General features: G+C 37.2%; 1 protein-coding gene across 3 annotated transcripts in view; it reads right to left on the reverse strand.

Moving 5' to 3' along the window:
- The window catches only part of UHRF2 (ubiquitin like with PHD and ring finger domains 2), an 87,746-nt gene that overhangs the window by 34,526 nt on the left and 27,837 nt on the right, over positions 1–25,383 (reverse strand). For all 3 annotated transcript variants that reach the window (XM_059836923.1, XM_059836922.1, XM_059836921.1), the window contains exons 4-5: positions 22,894–23,112; positions 5,339–5,448 (exon numbers count right to left, since the gene is read on the reverse strand). In XM_059836923.1, the coding sequence (XP_059692906.1) occupies positions 5,339–5,448; positions 22,894–23,112 (329 nt within the window). The remainder of the gene's footprint in view (positions 1–5,338; positions 5,449–22,893; positions 23,113–25,383) is intronic.

Genomic DNA, 25,383 nt, shown 5'->3' on the forward strand with positions numbered 1-25,383 from the left:
CATTAGGGAACTTAGTCTAATGCTTAACAACCCCTTCCACAAAGAAATTTTTCTTAACATCTAATTAGTACTCTCAGGCAAATTATATGACTCGCTTCAGTACCTCAATGTCCTTCTTGGAGTGAGGGGTGCAGAACTGAACAAAGGATTCAGGTGTGGCTTCCCCAATGCAGACTATACTGGGACAATCCCTGCCCTGCTCCTGCTGGCCACACTGTTGCAGGTACAGGCCAGGATGCCATTGGCCTTCTTGGCCACCTGGGCACTGCTGGCTCATGTTCAGCTGCTGTCACCAGCACCCCCAGGTCCTTTTCCTGTGGGCAGCTTTGCAGCCACTCTGCCCCAGCCTGTGGCACTGCCTGGGGCTGCTGTGACCCAAGGGCAGGACCCAGCACTGGGCCTTGTTGGACCTCACACCACTGGCCTTGGCCCATGATCCAGCCTGTCCAGATCCCTCTGCAGAGCCTTCCTGCCCTCCAGCAGATCAGCACTCCCACCCAGTGTGGTGTCATCTGCAAACTGAGCGTGCACTCAATCCCTTCATCCATGAAGAGCATAAAACAGAACTGGCCCCAGAGCTGAGCCCTGGGGAGCACCACTGGTCACAGGACACCAGCTGGATGTACCTCCATGCACCACCAGTCTCTAGGCCCAGCCATACAGCCAGGTTTTTACCCTGTGAACAGGGTGCCTGTCTGAGCCACGAGCAGTTTTTCCAGAAGAATGCTGTGGGAAACAGTATCAAAGGCTTCACTAAAGTCCAGGTAGACAACATCCACAACCTTTTTTCTCAACTACTGGGTGTGCCACTGTCTAGAAGAAGATGAGGTTGGCTAAGCTGAACCTGCCTTTCACAAACCCCTGCCAGCTGGGCCTGATCCCTGTCCTGCTGTCCTGCACAGGATGTGTGAGGACACTCTGGATAATCTGCTCCATGACATTCCCCAGCACTGAGGTTAGGCCTGTAGGTCCCTGAATACTCCTTCCAACCACTGTCAGGACAGGTCCAGAGGAGGGCCATGAAAATGATCAGAGGGCTGGAACACCTCTCCTGTGAAGGAAGGCTGAGAGAGATGGATTTGTTCAGCCTGGGCAAGAGAAGGCTTTAGGGATACCTTTGAGTAGCCTTTCAATACTTAAAGGAAGTTTATCAGAAAGACAGGGAAAGATTATTTACAAAGATCCGTAAAGAGAGGGATAATGGACAATAATGAAAACTAGGAGCAATTTTAAATTGAAAGAAATGTGATTTAAACTGGATACAAGGATGACATTTTTTTTTCTTGTGAGGGTGATGAGACACTGGCACAGGTTACCCTGAGAAGGTGTGGATACCCCATCCACAGGTGTGGAGCCTTTCAAAGTCAGGTTGAATGGGGCTTTGAGCAACCTGATTTAATGAAAAATACCCCTGCCCATGGCAGGGGGGTTGGACTAAAATATCTTTAAAGGCCCCTTCCAACTAAAACCATTCCATGATAAGAAGTGCTAAAACAATGCTGTTTGAATCATTGTTTTTAAGATAAAAACTTTAAAATTGAAAAATATAAAAGAATCACTGAGGAGGGAAGATTACCAGCTGCAGATAAAAAGGTTTAATGAGATGACTTAGAAACCTGAGAAATAAACATATAGCTACCAGCAGTAACTATTTTCAAAGTCTTAAAGGTAAAGGTACAATTAAATATATACTTCTAAAAAAGCCTCCAAAATCTATCAGAATATTGCTTCTAGTAAAGTGTAGCCTAGAAGACTTATCATGCTTTCCAAATGGAGGTAGTCTATTAGTTTCAGACTTCTCTCCAAAGGTTTGTTAGAAGAGAAAGGACAAATTTTATGTGTGCTGATGAACAAATCTGAGGGTTTTCCAGCATAGCTACGGGTAAACTCACAATCTGTGCAAAGTGGAAACACCAGTTCAAGACAGACTAAGAAATCCCAGATAACTGTTAACTCCTTTGAAAAATTTTAAAAGTGATGACTGAGCATTCCCTATGGAAACCCTGTAGTCTACTTCATCTAGCTAATAATAGACAACATAAAATGGCCTATTTTTCTGTAGCTCTGGGCACCACCCATTGTTTAGGCCTATGTAATTAACTGGTTTCAGTTACAAAATCAGTTTCTTAGGTAAAAGGTATTTTTTTAAATAGGAAGAGAGCAAAAAATACCTACATATTTTAGTTCAGTTAAACACTAGTTAAGTTCTCTACTTTCTTCAAGTTCTCTTCTTTCTTCTACAAGACAAACTACTTGTTTGTCTACAAGTAGTTTGTCTTGTAGACAAACTACAAACTGTCATTTTCATGATATGACGCATTTTTCACATTTCCCTTTTAACCATGCTGTAAGTCATATGCACTAACTATAGATGCACTATTGGTCACATGAGGACAGGCCTGTTCACCTCAACCAACAAAGCAGAGTTTATTTGCATAAATAATTTCATTTTAAATTTTTTTTGCAGAAGGAGTTAGCACAAGTTTGGATTCTGATGGAAGTAATATATGTTGATATCTAGGTATTATTTGCATGTTGCATATAAATATTTGTAACATATTTACAAATATGTTGCTTCTTAGATTTTTTTATTTCTAATATGATTTTCTAAAGGCTTAGCCTTACTCCTTTCCTCAGTTGTAGCATTTTACTTCCACTAATTAATTAGAATATGACTTTAATTGTAATTGCTAAATGTATATTAACATCACTTTACACATACAAAACCTAATTATTATGTGACCATGCTCAAGAAATAATAGTTTTTCTGCAGAGACAACCTACACTGTTTATCTGATAAAGATTATTTCCATAGTAGGCATTCTATCTTTTGACATGGGCATGGAGAGTAGCTTAAGATGGACAAAAATATAATCAGTGCATTTGCTGATTGTGCTTACAACAATCTCATAGAATACTTAAGGCCAAATAATTACTTTAATTTAACCTGAAATTAAAACTAAATAAAATAGTAAAATTAAATTAAAAAATAATAAAAGTAATAAAATTCTGCATCTTTCCATAGTACATGAGCTAAGGGAGCTGTGTGCTTATAGATAGGTGTATATATACTTAACTTTTTTTAATACACAGTACAAATGGGGTTGTAAGTACAGTCCAGAAGGAAAGGCTACACTGGTGGTTATAGCATACAGCTCAACTGATGTGCGCTGGGCATGCCTGAGCAAAGGCAAAACAGCTGACCTGGCTAGAAAACCAGAATCACATGAACAGGGTTGTGTGGTGAGTGTTGTCTTCAGGAAAAAGAGCAGTTCAAGAAATAAGGCTGAATTCCCACATCAATTTATTTTTCATTATTACACTTTGAAAGACTGTATTTATGACTAATATTTATTTATGAAGATTATAAACAATATGCTGAAATTAATAAGATTAGGACTAGGAACAAAATTAAATAAAACATACACAGAGGTGCAAATCTCTACACAGATGTCAATATTTGGGTAGTTTATGTAGAGGTTACAAATAAAGAAACAGCTATCAACACTGAAGGGAAGGAGCTGTAATAGACAGTGAAGGTCTTGACTCTGAAACAATTAGAGTGGCAATCACTGTACAAAGTATAGACTAGTGAGGCCACCCCTCAAATCCTGTGTTCCGCTTCAGATCCCCCATTCCGAGAAGGACATTGAGGTGCTGAAGCATGCCCAGAGTAGGCCAGTGAAGCTCATGAAGGCCCTGGAGCACACGTCCTGTGAGGAGCTGTTCAGGGAGCTGGGGTTGTTTACCCCGGAGAAAAGAAGGCTCAGGTGACCTGAGACCTTATTCTCTCTGCAGCTACCTGAGTTTGTAGCCAGGTGAGGGTCAGGCAAAAGGAAATGGCCTGAAGCTGGGCTCAGGGAGGTTTAGATTGGTTATTAGGAAAACTGCTTCACAGAAAATATGGTCAAGCACTGGAAGATGTTGCCCAGAGAAGTAATGGAATTACCACTCCTGGAAGTGTTCAAAAAACACACAGATGTGGCACTTAGGGACATGGTTTAGTGGTGGACTTGATGGCCTTAAGGGTCTTTTGCCATCTAAATGACTCTATGATAAAGTAAATACTCATGTGAGATCAAATAGCACCATAGTAGACGATTTTGTATAGTCAGCAATATAGTAATTACTCATTTCCTTGACACATCATTTTAAAAGCTAATTCATTACACAGTAGCTGCAGGGAAGAACTAAATGAACTGGAATAATTCTTTATGCCATTTTAAATGTTGCATACTTGCAAAATAAAGAGTATGTAAACACAAACCAGTATTTGTAGATTTTCAATTTTCTCCCACTGCAATCTTTTAAAATCAAAACACGCTTTAATATATTGCAAAGATCTTTTAATGTGACCATGAAAAAATAAAACAGAGTGGATTATTTTCTTTTTTTAGTAATCTAAGGGAAGTAATTCTTAAACAATGAAAATGTATAATGAGTTGAGAAATTGACATTTTTACTTTTAAGAATACCACAGGGAATAGTATTTGCTCCTCCAAAATACAGTGATTTTTTTTTTTTTTTAGATAACAAATAAACATTAATCAGACCCATTGTTGGGCACTGAGAGCCACCTACAAAGGTTCTGAAAAATTGCATGGAGTCAGGAATGTAATACGTAATTATATATAATACCTACTTGTAGACCTGCAGTTCAATCTTCAGTGTTGCTATCACATACATTTAGCACTTACAACTTTAATATATTTACAAACTTAGGATACAATGTCACACTACTTTTTAGATAAACTGCCACTAACTCCTTATTGTGGTTGTGGGGAGGTTAAGGAGGTCTGGCATAGTAACTTTTTTAGAAGGTCATGAAGGGTCAACTAATCCAAACATGAATTATCCCCTTTTTTAACAGTACAAGCAGCTTTAGAGCAAAGTTTCTTATCTTTTTTTTCCCCTGACAGAATGACAGAGTTAAAGTGTATTACTACCAACTAATTCTATTTTTGGCATTTGATAATGTATTAAAAGCTTATATTACATGTCAGTTGCAACAGCAGTTTTGGTGGCCTGAACACCTCTCTAGGAACTTAAATGAGACTGCAAATTCATTCTGCACAGTTCATTTAGAGCATTATCAGCTGTTTCCTTTTTTCACCATTTATGACTGATAGCACTAAGATCTTACTAGTTTCTGAATATATAAACTAATACAGCCATCTTACAGCAACTGTACTTTTCAGAACAGAAATCTAAAATTTTTTTAATGCAATTACTTTCTTGAACACAAACTAGTTATTACTACTATCTCTGCATGCTGATATTTTCTAAAGAAACATCACTCAATTTGTACTTATATTCAAATAATTTTAAAAATGCATACTTTTGAAATCTCCATCCCCAAAAGTCAATGGATAGGCTCCTGGCTTTTCAATCTTGTACATTTCCTCTATAAAAAGGATTTTACAATCATTTATTGTGTCTTCTGGACCTCTGAAAAACAAAAAGAATAAAAAGTACATTCAATTTAGTTCTTCAGACCTAGATTCTGTACTTTTTGAAACCTAAGCAATAAGATAAAGTAGCCTTTTTTTATCCCTGACAGGATACTTTATTTCAATTCACCTACAAAAATCAGTCTAGCATGGTAACTTCTAAGAAAAAAAAAAAACCACACACATTTAGGGCTCGCTTAAAGAAAAGACTACTCCATTATCCTCAGATAATGTCTGGCACTTCAGTATGTCTTTACTGACAGTTATCCAACACGGCTTAATTCCCTTCTAAAAATGTTTTTATTGGCCAAACACAGCAGACTAGACAAAACCATATCTTCTGGAATACAGCATCTCAAATATTATTATAAAAGTATATTACCACAAACAAACAAGAAACTCTGACCTGAAAGACAGAAAAGTAGTTGGAACCTATAGAGCCAGAAAAGCAGCAGAAAATTTCAAAAGACCTTCTATGACTCTTAATTGTTTCTCAACCCTGGAAAGCCACATACAGTACTGTACTGAATTATAAACAGTCCTACTATGTCAGGTTTCAGTGCAAATTCTTAGTGATTAGTAGTAACAATCCAAGATGCCACAAGACTTCTAGAAAAGAAGTCTTGTGGCATTATTGTGGCATTATTCTAGAAAATATTAAATGTAAAGGTTTTCATCTACTCTTATTAAAATATATTTGTATCTACACAGATTGTAATTCAAATGGAAACATATCTAGGAAGAAATGGCCATAATAATGCCAACAGTTGTAAAGCACTCCCTTTTCCTTCCTCCTTAGTATGATACTGTGCTCTTTTCAACTGCCTGTTCTCTAACCACATTCCATTTACTACCTGATCTAGAAGTACGCAGGAATTTTCAGTATAATAAAATACTGATGCATATCTGTAAGAACCTATCACAGAGGTGACTTGAAAACACGTTTGAAGAAAGCCAGCCAGGTGGCAGATCCCTATAAAAAGATCTAGTCTGCAAAATAAAGTTAGACTATAGACAGCTAGGGAAACAAGGTATTAGATTCATATTCAATAAGGATAACTGCAACAACAGAACATCTCCAGAAACATCAGGCTTCAGTCTGGAAACTGTGGTTCTCTGCCCTACCTCTTGGCCTGTTCTCACCACTTCCTTTGTGCTACCAGTTCTTGAACTCTGACACATGATGACCTAACTAAGGCAGAAAAACTCTAAGCCAGGGAAAAACCACAGGTGACAAATCACTTTTTCATGGTCCTGAGCACTGCAGTATTTAGGTCTCCATGGAACTGGGGTTGAGAGGACTCCATCAGTGTCTTGACTGACTCTAATTGCCTTTCTAGTGTACTAACAGCTGTTTACTTAGGCAACTGTATTTATTTTGACCTTTTTCTTTCCCAGCAGTTTTTGGAGGAAAAACATTCTCCATTGTTAGTCACATGCATAAACAGTAAATGCTAGCAATTTTCAAATATTTAGGCTACTTGAACAGAAAATGCAAATGCTGCATCAATGCAAATACAGCCATCAGAAAAAGAACTGTTTGATTTCCTGATCAGGAAAAGAATGTATTTAGAGTTAACTTTATTTGCACCCTAAGGGGATCATACTTTAAACAGTTCTGGCCATTGTGAGTAACACCTAAGGTTTAGCTTAGCATGCAAAGACACTTTGAATTATCCACGATACTGAGCAATTCACAATCACAATGGCACAATACATTCAAATATAGAAATGTCAAGATGTAAACATAATCTTTGGCAGGAAAACTGAATCAATAAACTCTCAAAAGCACCAATATTTCCCAGGTTATTTTGTGGACTTTAGAGAGTCTTTTATTAACTGTCCTATATGCCTTGTTTTTCCTAGATTATTTAAAGTTAAAAACAAGAAAAAACACACCTGTTGACATTCCTCAATGCCATAAATCTATGTTACAACCTTTCTTACTTATCACACTGCTTGACTGCCTATCCAATGTTACTCCTCCAGGACATATTTCTAACAGAACTCCAAGTTGTGAATCTAATTTATAACAAAAATACAGAATTATGATTTTTTTCACATAGTTGAAGTGAAATTTTATATTTAATGACTGATATTCTCAAATTCCAGTAAATTTCAGACAAGTTTAAGCATATTCTACACTGATTTTTGCATCCACATATTCTTAAATATGTGTGTAGACTATAGCCATTATTCCTAGTATGAGGAAAACTGCATCTAGGAAAAAGCTTCTCCCTCTCCTTCTCCCTCTCCCTTCCTCCCCTCCCCTGGTTCCAAAATTCCACTGGTGCCTATTTGAACTATAAAATTACTTATAGCTACAATGATTATCACACTGTTTCCTTAAAAGGTACCATGAAAAGATTTATAAGTTGGTTCAATTATGTAAGTGTTCCAAACAGTAACAGCAAAGTTTTTGCGAAGTATGCAGAAGCATAGACTTTTATCATCAACTTTTTTACAAAGTAAAAAAATTGTTATTTCCACCTCAAAGTGTTGAAGTGCAACATACTTTTTTAGTTTAGCTAGCTAAATTAAAAACTCCTCTAATTAATACTGTAAAACAAAGTACTCTTGAAATAATAATAAAAAATTTAATACAGCTGCGTGGCATGTTTTTCTCATGCAATCCTACTGATTAGCAATATTATTCCTAATACCTAGGCAGTACTTATTAAATGGATGGAATTCATAGTTTCTGTATCACATACACTAGATCATGGTAGACATTCCTTCTCTTTTTGCCTTGTATTTTTCCTTTGAGATAAGGAAACGTGGAAAGCAACCTTTAGGCTAAGTTTTTCCTAAAGTCTATTCAGTATTTGAACCAGAAAAAACATTTTATTTTCTGCTATGAGTTGCATAAGAAGTAAGCAAATACTATCAAATAACATTACAAAGCTGGTATGTTCCAATAAATGTCACAGCTGCATATCTGGAACTACAAAGGAAGATCAACTAACATTGTGAAAATTATGGCTAATATTAAATGGTTAAGCCTTACCAAAGTTAAAAAAAATCTGCTCAGCTATTTGCTCATAAAAGAGTAATTCCTCTGTCACAGTACATGTTCAGTGCTTTAATAATGATCATGTGATTCTAAAATTATGGTTATCTAACACAATTGTTGCTATACTATGCTGTCAAGTATACAACCTTTCTTCATTTCTTCACTCTACCATACAAAAAATGAGATTATGCAATATAAACAGTATGTTTGTATTTCAAGGAAAAACTTAAAATCTTCTGAAAGAATTAACTCCCAAAACAAAGCCAGATCCTTCAACACAGCAGAATTCCTAATGCAAGCCTTCCTTTGAGATAGGTTAGCCAAAGCCAGAGAGAAACCTTCAGCTGAACCTTCTTCTATCTGCACTTTCCCCATGCACATTTCCCTTTTTTTAACCTTCAGGTAGCAAAACACTTCAGACATTCAAAATCACAGTGGACTAGACGTGTGACAGGTGGGCATTGCCCTGGATATTTCAAAGGTCAGCTTCCCAGAAAATAAAAGCTGCTGGACAGTTACGATGCTTAGAGAACTTTATCACTTCTTACAATCTGAGAGATTCAGTGACAATTGCCAGATCTCTGTCTGGAAATTTCTTGGTTTATACTTTACCACACTGCAATCAAAAGTATAGTATTTTAACACACACTAAAGTCAAAATACAATGCTGAATGAAAACAGAGGAAAAAACTAGAAAAGTACAGACAGACTTCATATTCATACTAAGGATAATAATGAAAAGTGTCTAATGATGATTTATATTTAAGCTTCCTAAGAGCAAAACCTTACACTGTCATGCTTACCACAAACAACTAATTCAAGGTCAGTCTCTATGGCTAATGTCAAAAGGTACTGTACACGTTAGCAGAGAAACAGCCACAACCAGAATAAAACCTAACAGAATATAATGCTGGCTATGCTTTCCAAATAAACAAATTCTCTTAACAATATACAAATCAAAACAAAACTAGATTCACTACCATTTCTGTATCTATCTTTTCATATGCAACACTTTGTTTACATGCCTTACATCAATCAGCCTTTATTCTGCTTTTATAAAGTTTTCAGACAGCAACCCTTTCTGTTCTGCATCAACAAATCACAGCAAAACAACTTCTTAAAAAACACACTTTCAATATTACCATTCAGAATGCTTATTAGAACTTTAAATATCATTTCCTTAGAAGCAGTTGACTGCAGATTTTATTTTAAACAGACTTGTTTCAAAGGTGACTTTAAAATCTTCCATTTAGACAGCAATACTACATTAATAATCTCACCAAATTCTGCTAGGTTACACTGAATTACATAGAGGCTCTTTGTAAAATTTGGTTTTTTATTGCACACAAACAAAAAAGCAGAGAGCATTTGCAAGAACTTTTTCAGAATATTCTACACACATTTGTTTAATCATTAAAATAAAAATACGCAGTTGCAAAATGGGACAGTATTAGCTCTGCTTTTAATTCAGGTTTTCATTTATTATACAAGTATTATAAAGATAGAGACATGTGGCAACTTCCACACTAAGCAAAGATTTTATTACTCTCTTTCTGTAACACTAGTATTTAAACAACTGCAAAAAATTAAATTACCATTTTCTAGATTATGTTGAGGACCATATTTTAATTTGAATCTTTAATGCCTTTGAAAACAAAACATGCATACTCCCAAACCTACAAATTCATACTGTGGATACACATACAAGTCAGGAAGGATATTACTTTTTTTAACATCAGCCATAGGTGGGGTGCTTGATGCATTTACAAAGCAATGTATAATAGCTCATGATGCCAGATTCTGAAAGCAGAGACTTGGACACAGAGACTCACTCTCCTCCTTAGCCAGGGAGCTGTAGGCAGCTGGACATTAGAGTACCTGGGGAAAGAACTGGCCTGAGAGAACCACCAGCAACAATGTCAGAGGCCCACAACTCTGCGCACATCCCTGCCCCATAACACAGACCACACCAAGGAGTGGAGCCTGCAGAAGGTCCTGATCCTGCTCCAATCCCAGCCCTGTCCATGATGCTGCAGGAATGCCCCTGATGGGAAGAGGAATCCACTGCCACCGCCCCAGCTGCTTCCTTCCTGTAGTCAGGATAAAGTCTGTGTCTGGCACTGTCACAAATGCTCAGAAGGCATCTACAGCTTCCAAATCCAAGTTCAAACACACAGATGTTAACACCCGAATGTCCATGAAGAAACAGGTAAAAAAGCAGGCCAATGACCCATAAAGGTAATACACCAAAGACTTCATATGTGAAAAACAAAGATACAAGAGTTGTGCTTGGCATCACAGGACATAGTCTAAGCTCAGTTGACTTTGTGTGTTTGCAGACTGAACTGCAGTGCACAGAAACAATGTTAAAGGTCTGTTCAAGACATCATTCCAAGGGCCCGGGCTAGTCAACAAGTTTCTTCATGCTAGGAAGAAGCAAAGATACAAACAGGTGATTCTAACTATAAGAGGTTAAACACTCCTATACAGATTTTAAATTATATTGCAATTCAGTGAGTAGATGCAGCACACACTCATCATGAGCTAAGATAAAGTTACAAGAGACCAATCTGTGAACCCTGTCAGACTGAATGAGAACCTCAACTGAAAAACAAAGACATGAGAAGAAGCACTTCCCTTCATAACAAACTCACAGATATACTAGCAGGATGAGAAGACCTCCAAAAAACAAAGAATACAAAAGAAAGAATCCTGAAAGCGCAGAAACACATTAAGTATTTTGAAAAAAACAAACAAATGAAATACAAAGCAATACCCAAAACCAACTAACCAACAAACCACAAACACCAAAAACACAAACTCCCCAAATACCCCCAAAACCTAAGTGAATAAATCAACAACAACAACAACAAACCCCCAAAATGTAAGGTGCTTTGAAAACAACCAACCAACCAACCTCAAACAAAACCAATCAATCACCCAAAAAAAAAAAAAAAAAAAAAACAAGGTATCCACCTTCAGAAATCCTAAGAGACTACAATAGCACAGAATCAAAGAACCACAAAGACGTTTCCAAAGAATGGTCATATCAAACCACAAGCAAGAACTGCTTGCAAAGAAGAAGAAACACACATTTCTAGCCTAGAAAATTTGTAATGAATTTGTTATCATGGCTTGAATGTATATGACAGCATTACTGTAATGAAAAACCCTGGAATCCAGTGATTCTCCTGCTCAGAACATGATGAATCTAATAAGAACTCCTGAAAGTCAGAAAATCCTAGAGAAAAAAGAGGTCCTAACTAATTTAGCATTTAGAGGGCAGCTGCTAATTTTGGAATGTCTTCATTCCTTATATTGCCCAACTCTCTTCAGAAAAATTATAGCAAATGCTTCCATCATGATTTCCAATTTCATTAGTGCATGATATTAAATCCTCCATTTAAGTGTCCAATGTCCATTACATAATGGTAATACAGCCTTTCCAGGTCTTCTGTGTTTGTCTGGAATCTCTGATAATCCTGTAATTATTAGGGCTGTGTTGATAAATCCAAATGCCCATATACTTGTGGGTTTGACTGTTGGAAAGATTCCCAACAAACAAGGGAGAAAAGCACACTTTTGTGCCTCCCACCTATACACCAATGCATGGGCAATGAACAAAGGGGATTACAGAAGTCTGTATAATTAATGCAGCTCCATGACAACACTGGGACCATGGAGACTTGAAGGGACAGCTCACATGACTGGAATCCTGTGACAAATCAGTAAGGGCTCTTCAGAGGAAGACTAAGAGCAGCTGTCCCTTATATGAGGGCAGATGAGAAACCAGTCAAGGGCTTACAGGTGAAGGTTGGCAGACAGAACATTAGTGATGCTGCAATGGGTGCCTGCTATAGAGAGTAAATATACAAAGACTCCTTCAGACAGCTGGAAAAAGTTTCATGTTTACAGGCCCTGTTCTCGCAGGGATATTGAAGCACCATATCAGCTGCTGGAAGGTCAGCAAAGTGGACACAAACAATAAAGGGAATTTCTGGAATGCAGTGGTAACAACTTCCTGATTATGGAGAACAAATCGCGAGATTGATAGATACAAACTGAAGAACTTGTCATGGGACATTAAAGTTTGTCTGCAATGATGATGAGATGATGGAGATCAGAATCCTTGGAGGAAGGATAAAGTAGAAGACAACCTTGGATTTCAGGACAGTACAATGTAATCTCTGAAGAGATCTACTTGGAAAAATCCTACAAGATACCCTGTAGATATGGACCCAGTAAAGCTAATTGATATTTAAGCATCATCCCAAACTCAAAAATGGTCTATCACCGTGTGCAGGACATCAAAGGCAACAGGAAGCTGGCAGAAATGAATAAAGAGCTTAGATATAAAAAGGAAATGTGTAAGAGGTGGAAGCTGGGATGGCTCATCTGGGGCAGGAAAAGGTATCTTATTGTGTAGGCAAAGGGTTGAGAAAGCCAGGGTTACTGTTACTGATTTGAATCTGGGGAGTAAAATTCTATGACAGGAAAGGAAAACTAGAGAAAATGTGGGGCCACTGCTAAATATAGCAGGGCCCCTGATAACAATAAACACAGAAAAAAACAAGGTACTCAGCACTTTCTTTGCCTCAAAGAAAGTGCTGAGTATTTACTGCTAAGACCAGTGTTTAGGAATCTGAGGTCTCCAAGAGTAGAAGGAATGGCCGAAGCAAGGATGACAGTCTCAGTGGAAAATTATGAAGCATTTACACAGGACATATAGAAGTCCATTGGCTCTAACAGGTCATTCTTGTGAGCTCTGAGGGAGCTGCCTGTTTGGATGTGAGTACTCTTAGTCCTGTTACTGAAAAGTGATTACACCTTTCTGTTAAATAGGAGAGAGCAAATATCACACCTATCTTCAAGAAGGAAGATTGATGACAGACTGATCAGCTTCAACTCAGTCCCTGGGAAAGTGAATATTAGTTGCCTCTGCCACCACTTAGATTTAGACAGAAAGGAATTTCATCATGTTTGACAAAGAAAAATTCAAGTCCTGCACAGAGGGAATACCAGTACCTGCTGAGTGTCTCTGCCTGACTGGAGAGCAGCTTGGTAGAGACAGACCTTGAGGAACAACAGAAAAAAAAAAAAAAAACCTGACCATAAACCAGTTATGTGCCCTTGCAAGCAAAGAAGGTCCACAGTTTCTTGGACTACATTAAGAGCAGCATTGCCAGCAGGTAGAGGGAAAGCAGATGCCAGTCATGACTCAGCCTTTGTTAGGCCAGGTGTAGGCTCCCCAGAGAACACAGACATGGGTTTACAGGAGTGGTTCCAGAAAAGGGATACAAAAATGACTAATAGGCTTGATATAGAAGTGTTTAGTCTAGAGAACAGAAGGGTTATGTGAGGATGGCTCTTACCTATGTGTATAAACAGGGAGCCAGACTGCTCTAACTAGTCCTCTCTCAAGATAAGACATAAGAGATACAAATACACAAAAAACGCATTTTGCACAGCACGAGTGAATTTTCTTTTTACAGTGGATTGTTCAGAAAGCTTGCTGAATAACCACCCATAACATTATTAAAACCCCAACTACGCTTAGTCCTAGACAAACTGCTCTGGCTGATCCTGCTTGAACAATATCAAGAGTTCCTTTCCATCCTTAAAGTTTCTCTTAAATGTATACCTATGTTTCAACACCACTCCTTTTTCTTTTTATTTTCATAATGCTGTGTCCAATATTGTGCTCACCACTACTTCCCAACCACCTTCCACCACTACACCAACCCACCGCTTGCCTTTTTGCACTTAAATTTGTTTTCTTCTGTTCTTCCTCTTCTGTTTGGACTTACTTTCCTCAGTGGGAAGAAATTAAACTTTAGAATACTTCTAAATATCACCCCCTAAAAAGCAAGTCAAAAGACTCTGTAGTTCCAAGTCTGCATGTTTATTAGAGAAAGGACACTTACAAATACTTAAGATATAGCTTATGTTCTGGAAAACCAAACAAAAACCTCAAGATCCAAGTCAACCCATTTTCACCTTCAAAATATAATTTTACAGTTATGGTTAGGACACCCAAAACATCTGAAATTTTAACACTTTTTACTTATGCTTTTTTCTGTTGTTAAAGCAATCAATGTTTCAACACATAATTAATTGAAATATTAAGCTTTTAAATGCAATCCAAAGAATCAATTTTCTGTCCCTCTGCTGAAATTCACTGCTTCACATCTCTCTCCTTTTGGTCATTTAGATGAGAGGATGTGTGTTTAGAGCTGAGTGGAATAGTAGGTGGAATATTCTTGATGCAGTTTAATTAGTGCTTAGTAAAGGAGAGTAAATGCCTTTCCCCAGTCTTCTACTTATTTTTCTTTTTATACAGCCCAAATGCTGTTAATCTTCCTTACACACTGCTGGTTCATATTCACCTTGCATTCTACCAAGACCCACAGATGCCTCTCATCACAGCTGCTTCCCAGTGAGTACTGTTTCAAGCTCAACATGCTTCAACCTGGGTTGTGCCTTCCCACATGGAAGAAAACTCTATTTATCCATCTTGACTTTCTTGAGTCTCCTGCCATCCGTTCCTCCTCAGCTTGCTCAGGTCTCTCTGCTTGGCAGTATACTACCCCGAATTTCCATCAATTTGCATCTGGAAACTTGGCAAGAGTCTGCTGTATTGCCACAAAATACTGAACAGTACAGGTCCTCAGGACACATTCCTGCAGTTCCTTGCCTGTCATCACTTCCCAAGTAGCATGTAACTTACTAACCACTATCCTCTGAGTCCAATCATTCAATGTTTTCTTTTTCTAAACCCACCTGGCTGTCCATCCTCCAGTTTACTACAGGAATCACCAGACTGGGACAGGATAATGGGACACTTGCACATTGAATTAAATCACAACTTTTGCTCTATCCTTGGTGTTGGGGGTTAGGTTTCTCTCTGTTCCATTTTACTTAGGGAATTTTTTTCCTGTGAGTTGCTAGGAAACACTAATATCTGGGTACTTAGGAAAAACAAAAGAAGTGGCCAAGCTAAGGGGAGGAGGGCATCTGGTCGCACTTCTCTTATCTGGGAGATTTTTTCCAAGGGGCAGAGATACCTCAAGAGCTACTACTTAGGGAATTCACTGCGACTGCTAGAGCCCAGCCCAGAGCTGCTTCTTCTGCCATGGGGTGAGCCTCTGCTCATGAGAGCAGCCACTGAACTGAGACCTTATTATCACCTACCTCACTGAAAGAGGAACCTATCACCGTCTGCTCAGGTGCCCGGGAGCTTGAACTCGCCCCTCTCTGCCCTGCTGGGAGCCGGGCTGCCCCTGTCCCGCCCCCGCTGCTCCTTCAGCAGCGCTCCGAGCTTTCGCTGCACTGTAGCCCCGCATCCCCTGCGTGCTGAGATGTCCCGCGGTTCCAGCCACAGCTCCGGAGCTTCTGATACATCTTGTCTACCGCTGGGATTTTTGCTGATTCCTGCCAGCCCAGCTTGCTGTTTCTGAGAGTCCTGCTGGAGCACGGGGCTCGGCTGCCCCAGGGGTTTGTGAAGTGGAGCCTCTCCGCCATCCCTACCCATCTGGGCCACAGCGCCCCCTGCAGCCGCGGGGAGTCACCGCACCTGCCCTGCCCGCCAGGAGCCAGCAGCGCCCCTGCTGGCTGCGACCGGAACTGCACCAACAGGGAAGGCACCTGCGGCCGAGAGAGGGCTGGGACCGGGGATGTGCTCTGGTTGGTGTTGGTGCTGTGGCTGTTGCTGTTTGTTTGCTTTATCAGACATACTAGTAAAGAACTGTTATCCCTACTCTCATATCTTTGCCTGAGAGCCCCTAATTTCAAAATTATAACAAATTGGAGTGAAGGGGTTTACATTTTCCATTCCAAGAGAGGCTCCTGGAAAGACAGTTGTCTACCTGTCTTTCAAACCAAGACACTGACCACAGAGAAAGTAATTTAATCAGAGAAGGCAGATGACCTCATAAAGCACAATATGCTCTTAGAAAAAGATTTCCCCTTGGCTATTCCTAATCATCACCATTTCACCAGCACTTCACAAAAACTCTCCCTTTTCTCCTGAAGACTGAAATATGGCTGACTAGCCCTCTTTTAAAATGGATGCAGGATTTGCCTGTCTCCAGTTGTCAGGGACAAAAGTCAAAGTGGTATTATTAAAAGTAAAATGTCTGTTGATATAAGCTGTGCATTTAACCAGGTTTTGATGCACAGGATTTACTTGTTCCTTTTCCTTGGGATAACTGCCTTCCAAAGTCTTACCCTTTTCACCAGCAGGACTAAAAAGATCTTAAATAATTTGGCTTACTCTCTGGCTCTCTCTGTAAGGCAGACTTGGTTTGCCAATAAAATTCTGGAATTTCAAAGAACAGTATACTCATAGTCCAAAAGACTTAACACAAATTACAAGCATCTAGTCTACTTGCCCTCCATTTTAGGAAACCAACCTGAAACAGTTTCCCCATACTGCTACTTAAGAACAGGCAATATGCAAGGAAATGATACAAAGGACAAATCAGTCACTTTTTATGTTCTCTTTTTAAGAAAAGGGAAGTATGCAGATGAAATATATGTTCCATATCAGAAAACAATTAGGGACAAGAAAAACTCAAAACAGTAATCCTTCAAATCCTTTCTATTCAGGGGAACCTAAAGAAGATTTGTCCTCTTTAACGTAGAACAATGAAGCATGCAGGCAAAGAGTGTGAAGGAATAGCTATGATCTGTGTAGAATGTGTCACAACTAGTGATCAACAACTCTGCTCATGCTCTGTTCATGAGTTATTCTCCATCAGATACTGTTCTTCTGTTTCACATTTGATAGAAACAATACATCCTGAATAACAACATTTCTCTAGAACCCAGGATATCCCAATATCTCCTGGGATATTTGTCCTGTACACCTGAATCGTTAACAAAAAGCACTTCACACTACTCAGAAGTTTCTTTAAAAATATTCAGTCCTTAAGTCCACTGAATCTTTTTATTCTTGACTATTCCTCACAACTGAAGAAATGTCAAAAACCTAATCTGGAATTTAAAAGTGAACAGTTTAATGTACAGTAAACTTCACTTCGAAGTTCAAGCAGAGAATTACACTCACACACCACGGCAGCTAACATGATTTCTTTTGTCCAATAAGGTAATTAAGAAGTATGCAAAACATTCTGGTTGTCAAGAGTCATTCATGTTACGAGTCGAGAGATTATTCCCTAAGGCTGTGTATCACAAAAAGAGCAATCTCTAGCCGTAGAGACTAGTAAAAGCAGTACAAAGAAATGCTTAAAAAGTTCTAGGCATCACCTCTACAGATTCATCATCAAAAATCCCAGTAGGCTTCTTGGCCACTCAGAATCTATCTTGATTTGAAACAGTCTTGTTGATTCAAGAGGTGTTCTCTTCTTCAAAGGAGGTGACCAGATCCACTGAGGCCACAAGGAGAAGAGGAAAGTGAGAGATATAAATTCACCTGTTTACTAGTTTTGTTGCATAGAAGAAGTATGCCACTTTTACATCTGGGAAAAAAAACTGTAGGTAAGGTCTTCAGCAATTAAAATTCTTATTACTAGGATACTTGCTGATACAGCATGAAAGTTATTTGAGAAAATGGGTCCAAGTAACTACTGTTATTATTTTACACAGCATCAAAAAAAAGTCCTTGCAGATCAACCAGCAATAGTCAAAGACACTACAATAAAATAGATAATCCAGGATGTTACTTTGGGTAGTAAGTTATGCAGCATTAGCAAGACATAAACCACATTAATGAAAATTCCAGACCTAAAGAAGAAACACTATGAGAACTGTACAAATGGGCATCAATCAAGTCATGACAACAACTCTGACATGATGCATATCACAATACATACTGAGAGTGATAGGAAGTATGGTACTGTTGTTTTCCAAAGTGTCAAAACAAGGTACAACTACCAATAACTTTCTTTTTAACTAGATAGAAATTGACAGAAGCACAAGAATTATTGAAATTATAAACAAAAAAACCCCATGCGTAGCTTGTTTCACTCACTATTACAGAAGACCTCTCTGTTCTGTAAAGTGTTTAATTTCTGTGGCTTTGCAAAGCTGTAAAAACAAATATATGTATGATTTTTAAAAAATCAGAAGTTAAATATAAATGGAAAATCTTGTCCAAAAGAAGCAAAGGAAGAAGTTAAAAGTAAAATCTGTACAGGTAGTACAAAGGTAATTTTAAAATATCATATTGCATTCTGAGAATAAAACATGCTAGATATGAATAAAAGGAGTGGTAAGATGATAAATATGAATGCATACCATGAAAAAAAGAGGAAGACAAACAGCAGATCTGGCACATTACAAGAAAAATACAATAAAAATATTTTAAAATTAAGAGAAAGTAATCTGCAAAAAAAAAATGCTTTTAGGGACCAGGAATGCTCATAAAAATCCTGCAAAACTAAAGGTGACAAATATGAACATGAAAATTTAAGACCATTCTATTACATTCCATAACAGCTGCATAGGTGAAGACATGAAATTCATTAAACATTCACTCATCTGAAGAAGAAAATTATGTTCACTCTGTATAATTTATACCTGCATACACACCTCCCAAGGCTTAAGCAAAAAAAAGAGTCTTGGTATTGATAGAGTCTTTGCTTGTCCTCAGACTTTTAAAGGTTTACTGAGGAAAATTAAGATCTAATTTGGTCTTTGTCTAGGAAGGAGCAAATGCAGAACATCATTTGATCTACTTTGATTTGGTATGGTGAATTTAAATATATCTGCTGACTCCAAGGCTAAATTGTGAACAGTTAGCCTCAAAGACAACATGTCATATTATTCTGGAAGTGTTGTCATTAGGTAATAAAACACTCCCCAAAGGGAAAAACAGAGGATACCTAAAACCAGAGATGGTGCACCTTGCCAGTTAAAATAAATTCAGAGGAACCATAGATACTCCAAAATAAGAAACTCACATTCAGAGATCCTGAACTGCAAGCATGCACACACAGTCATAAGAAACCTTAAGTCCTATTCCATGGCCAAAGCACTGCTATTTCCCTAATATTTGCATCCGAGACACAGAAAATCCTGTTCTATATGTTTTAGACATCCTAAAATTACCAATTTCAGCTGCAATGTGAATACTATAGAAATGAAAATTATTAATAAGTGATCAATTATTCCACATAATAATGATTTCCTTCCCTATTTGGTCTCATCCTCTATTTGGTAAAATTTGCTATTTTTTTATATATATATATATTTTTTTTTTTTTTATTTTTATTTTTTTTTTTTTTTTTCCCCAAAAGATGAGGTAATGATGACAAACTGTACAGGAATTTTCCTTTTGGTTATAACTAAGATATGAGTAACAGTAACACCAAACAAATACACATATCAAAAGGTGCACCAAAAAAAAGTATTCATCATATGTTCTACTAGCTTCAAAGCATGACCACAAACAGCATATTCTTGTTATTTCCTGTGATTATGAAAACAGCTTCAGGAAATCTTTGTCAAAAACAACAAGGTCAATAAATCAAACCTTCAAATATGGCATACAAAATTGTTTTTTACAAAGTCTCTTTGATATAACACCACAAAGGAAAAAAGTCCTAGTGATGAGTATATGAGATGCAACTCTAAGACCCCTGCCTCCCTTTTGCTGCCTGTTAAGATTGTTCTTAACTAGTACACAAAAAACTAGTCATTAGCACACAATCAAATAATCATTAACAGAAAATCATAAAAAATTCAAAATAAATTTCACCTTTATTTGAGACAAATAGTTAATGCTAACATAATATTAGGACCTCATAATCACATATTAATATTATAGACTAGAAATATATTAATTATATTATTCTAGATTAAAATAACAACAACTGCATTACAATTCTAAACCAAATTGATATATTTTATATTATTTATATATTAATTAAAAATTAAATACTCAGGTTGTTTTTTAATTTGCAAATCAACTCGCTGGAATTTCAAAGCAATCATTTTTGCATGGTCCTTGCACAAATTTATGAATACTAGGAGATTTTTCTTGTTCTTTTATTACTAATTGAGAGGAATGAGCTGAGTAGTACAGGTGATACAGAATTATTCTTTGATAAATTTAAGAAATGTCAGGGCTTGGTTAACTTTACTTTCTGCAACAAGTTGATTACTGCATATACAATCTATCAACATTTATAGGAAACCAGAGTTCTTAATTAGGAAGAAAATTCTCAGAAATATGATTCCACCTGAAAAATGGACTTAAATTCATCACTTTAGAATAGGTATTTGTCCACTGTGCTGTTTTCCTCCCAACTCCTTTCAGAAGATAGTAAGTGTAAGCATCAATTGGAACCCTATTGCACCAGCCACAGTACTGACAGTATTTGAATTTAGCATCTTCCATTTTGAAGCATATCAGTTTATTTAGATATAGAAAAGACTACCTTATAGAGCTCCAACCAGAATTTTTTATTAGCCACCAGGTGCTTCCTTTTTCCAATATAAAACTGTCTTAGGTTGGAAATAGGGGTATTCTACTCCTATCTATTAGAGGTGGGGCAGTTTATCTTCTGTTAATTGGGCAGTTTTCTTTATCTCTTCCACAACCAATCCTCCCTCTCAGAAATATCTTCCGTTAATCGGCCATTGACTCAGTGCACGACTGATAAAATTACATCATCCTGCTGTGAAAGTCTCCACTTCCTTGGGAGGAACCAAGCATTCCTACCTGGATATAATCTGAGATTTGGAACACCACAGGCAGCCTTTTCCACTGGATTCCCAGAGGAAGACCAGGCCCATCGACACCACCACTGGACCTTCAGAGGAAAACTGCACCCTTTTAGAGGATCACTGCCTCAAGAGAACCACACCTGTCACTGCAGGACTGCAGCCAACATTTAATCAGACTGCTACCAACATCCAGACCAACTGGGTGTCAGATCGTTTTCTTACTCTGTTAGTAGTTTTTTTGTTTGTACTATTACATTTGCATTTTTAGTTTTCCTAGTAAAGAACTGTTATTCCTATTCCCATGTATCTTTGCCTGAGAGCCTTTTCTTTTCAAAATTATAATAATTCACAGGAAGGGGGTTTCAGGGGAGGCTCCTGCCTTCCTTAGCAGACACCTGTCTTGTCAAACCAAGACAAAAATGTATTTTTATTATCCTATTTTTAACAGATGGGGAAAATTCTGAAAGAATCCATGTAGGCAACAGTTTTAAAAAACATTATCAACAGACATTTGAACTTCATGTAAACTGTGCTCTGGACAGTTCTATTTGTAGAAGGCCATGAAACCCATCCCTGACTCACCAAATGCTACTAGCACTAAATGCACTACAATGAAAATCTGCATCTCTCCATGGATAGTATCCTCCATTTCTTAATCTCTCCTCTCTTTCAAGTTAATAATTCAAAATATCTTCTCATTTTTTTCTAGCTTTGTATTTAATTCTGGGGTTTTTTTGCTTTGCCTACAAAACAAGTCCATGTGCCTGCTCTACTTAATAAAAGATGACTATAATGCACTGAGAGTGTCTAGGAAACTACTCTAATTCTAAAATGAAAACCCACCCCAAAACAGACTTTCGTTTACTTGCATGCTTTACTGAGCCAATGTCTTTGCTATTTCCCAGTAGTAGGTAAGATTGCACTTTTACACAAAATACTGAATTAGACCAGATTCACAGAGACTTATGTGTGTCTCTTCCAAGTAGCCATGTCCCACACTAAGTCTTCCTACAGATACAATATTCTCTTTTCTTGTAAAGAAAACTACAAGATATGCCAGAAGTCCAATTCATTTTCAGGAATACATTTCCAGAACAATGATAACACTCATGAGTAAATGTGGGACATGCCAACATTAAATCAACCACTGGTCATCTGTTCATCCCTAAGAAGGAAACAACACAGCTTACTGACAGCAATATCTTAAGTATATCTCCAGAAAACACTATTCCAAAGAACTGTATGGAAGTTTTAAAATGAAATAGTAAAAAAAAGCAAAGATATTCAGGTAATCTCAGTCACAATGAAAACTTGACAGCAGCTCCACACTTTACTTATCAGAGGTTATAATACTACATAAATATTTTATTCTTTAAAAATTTATTTAGCCAGTTCACAGACTTATTCAAACTGTCAGAGATGACTCATACTCAGTGAGACCTAGGGGTTCCCAATTATCTAAAAAATTACTGGAATATGCTCTAATCAATCTGAATCACACATAATACATAAAAACCCTTATGGTTGCCTTTGGCAATCTCCTGAAAAAGAAAAATTCTGACTTAGAGTTAAGTCTGCACATTGTAAAAACCATGCACTGTAATTTTGTAATTCACACAGCTGTGGAATCAAAGTAAGACATTAAAATTAATCTAGTGGTGACTAGCACATACAAAAACTAAGCCAAATACACTTCATATGATATGTAGAGATTTTCTGAGTTGGTCAAGTAAATCTTACCCCAGCAGAATTTTAGCATGAACCTCTTTGTTAGTCCTTGAGATTTCTCTCAAAGAGGTAATTTCTGCATCAAACCAAAATCCTCTTTCTTCTGGTGTCTCAACATTGTAGTTAACCATCACCACATCACCCACTTTTAGCTCACTCCACTTCAGAATGGTTCTTGCTCGGGGTCGAAGATTAACTGTGTCCATTTCTATTATGCCATTTTCTGGATACCTTGAAAAGCAAAACCAACAACACCAATGATTATGACTACGGCAACACTAAAAAGAAAGTCACAGACAACTTTTTTCAGAAGTAAAAGTTTTTAAATGTTCTTTGGGCACACAAAAAACCTTAACATCTGACCTCATTCTTTTTAAAATATGGCTTTCCTCTAAATACAGACTAAGAATTTGTCTCATCTCAGATGGGAAAAATAGCCTCCATGAGTTTAAAAAAAAAAAATAAAATCAGTAAATCTATATGCCCTTCTCAATAATTTAGTGTTATTTGACAGCACTCTAACTAAAATCCCAATGCAGGAAGGAAATCTTTTCAAATTTGAGATGCTTTTCATTTTAACTACAGTTAGTAGTTTTCAATACAACTTTTCATAAAAACTACAGTTTTCTTATATTCTTCTGAATAAGGCAACTATTACTTGATACTAGAGCCTGTATTTGTATATGTGCTGGAAAAACAGCAGAATATAGACAAGATCAAAATACTAACTGCAAAAAACCCCCCAAAAACTAGCCTGTAACAAAAAGTTAAACGATGCTAAAGTGAAGTTCCTTTTCATACCCTGTGTAGGCAGATAATCTCCCACCACTTTGCTAGTACTACATGAGTTCACAGAACACATTTAACAGGGAAAATGAAATTAGTCTATTGCAAATAAACAGGTGCTATTAAAATTATCCCCTCTTAACAAACAATGCTGAGAATGATGTATCTAAAAATATATTTTCATTGTGCAATTACTGGCACTTTAACAAGAGCACTTACAATTAAATTATTATACCTTTATTAAACCACATCGTTAAATATGAATGGCAACATCCTACTCTTATTAATAAAAGTCTGGCTCTACCACTTTACAACATGCGTCCCCCTAGAGGGAACAAGAATATTTCAAGGTCTTGGGGAAATTGCACATTGCAGCTTACTAGTAGTAAGTTGCACTAGTAGTAAGTAGTACTAAAACAACTGTCATTAAGAGCATGAGACTGACAGACTATAGCCTGAAATCAGGATGTCCACCCCTGAACAGTTGACTGAATGCCCACCAATGAAACTGGACACATTTTAAACTTCTATTGAATCTAACACACCAGTTTGCTACTACTGATGTGGGGGGCTGGGGGAACAGGGGAGATCCACTGATAGTTTTTTTTAAAGAAGCATGAACCGCAACAGTTGAAGAGTGGGTGTATCTTCTGATAAACTAATGGCTAAGTAAAAGAACATATCTCCAACTACTTAAAAATTAAATGCAAAGCCTGCTTTTGCACCAACATTTTTAGACCCTAATTATAAAATCCTGCACAACAAAAGTTACATCACAAGTGCCTGTGAACAAGTCATTATCAAAACAATAGTTTCATACAATGTAACTCTCCACATTTCCTAAGTTTTTTTGCCATATTGTTTCCAAGTTCAGTGCTTACTGAAAAGCTAACATTTGAGGTTTTGCCTTTATGCCATGCAACTTTCACCTAAAGAATTACCATATTGTTCTACTGTATTAATTATTAACATTCTAACTGTTATATCCACAAAAATCACGATTGATTCACCTACAGGTAATAGGAAAAAGCAAAAAAACAGCTACAGAGATCATGCCTACTTTATTAAATGCCTAAATAACATCACATTATTGTACAAGCTACTGAAATCTTAAGCCAGCTATGTTTGATCGACTAATCAGTTCCATAAGCTTTACAGTAAACCTTTCCTAAAGGTTTTAGAAGACAGCAAATAGAACACAGCAAATAAAGACTCAGTTTACTTGAACTCGGAAACCAAAATAGTGCCTAAACATCAGGAAACTAGAGAAGATAGATCAAAACCAGACACCATTTATGTATACAGTGAAATAATCAAGTAAGAAATACATATGGAATCATAAAAATAACAAATAAACATTTTAGAAGTTCCCACGTCCCTATTAAAAAAAAAAAAATTGACTTACAAGAGTTGACATTCATAGAAACTTAACATTGATCTGAAAAATCTGTTCTCTTCTGAAAGTAAAATGTCTTCAGCTTCTGTTTTTCCTGGGCAAGCTTTGGACAAAGGTTTTTCCCTAAATTCAGATTCATATTATCTTTCTCACCTCTACACAACTCAGAACAGATCCTTCCTATTGTACTGATGAGGAATTTCAAAGACTGTCATCATTAACAATCTCCACCTTTCCACCTTTGTTCTTGAAAGTAGCTCATGAAAAAACCCAAAAATATTGCCTATCAGTTATCAAAAGACATCCCCCAAAATCCCCTT

The sequence above is a fragment of the Haemorhous mexicanus genome, chromosome Z, assembly GCF_027477595.1.
Source record: "Haemorhous mexicanus isolate bHaeMex1 chromosome Z, bHaeMex1.pri, whole genome shotgun sequence".
Classification (NCBI taxonomy): Eukaryota; Metazoa; Chordata; class Aves; order Passeriformes; family Fringillidae; genus Haemorhous; species Haemorhous mexicanus.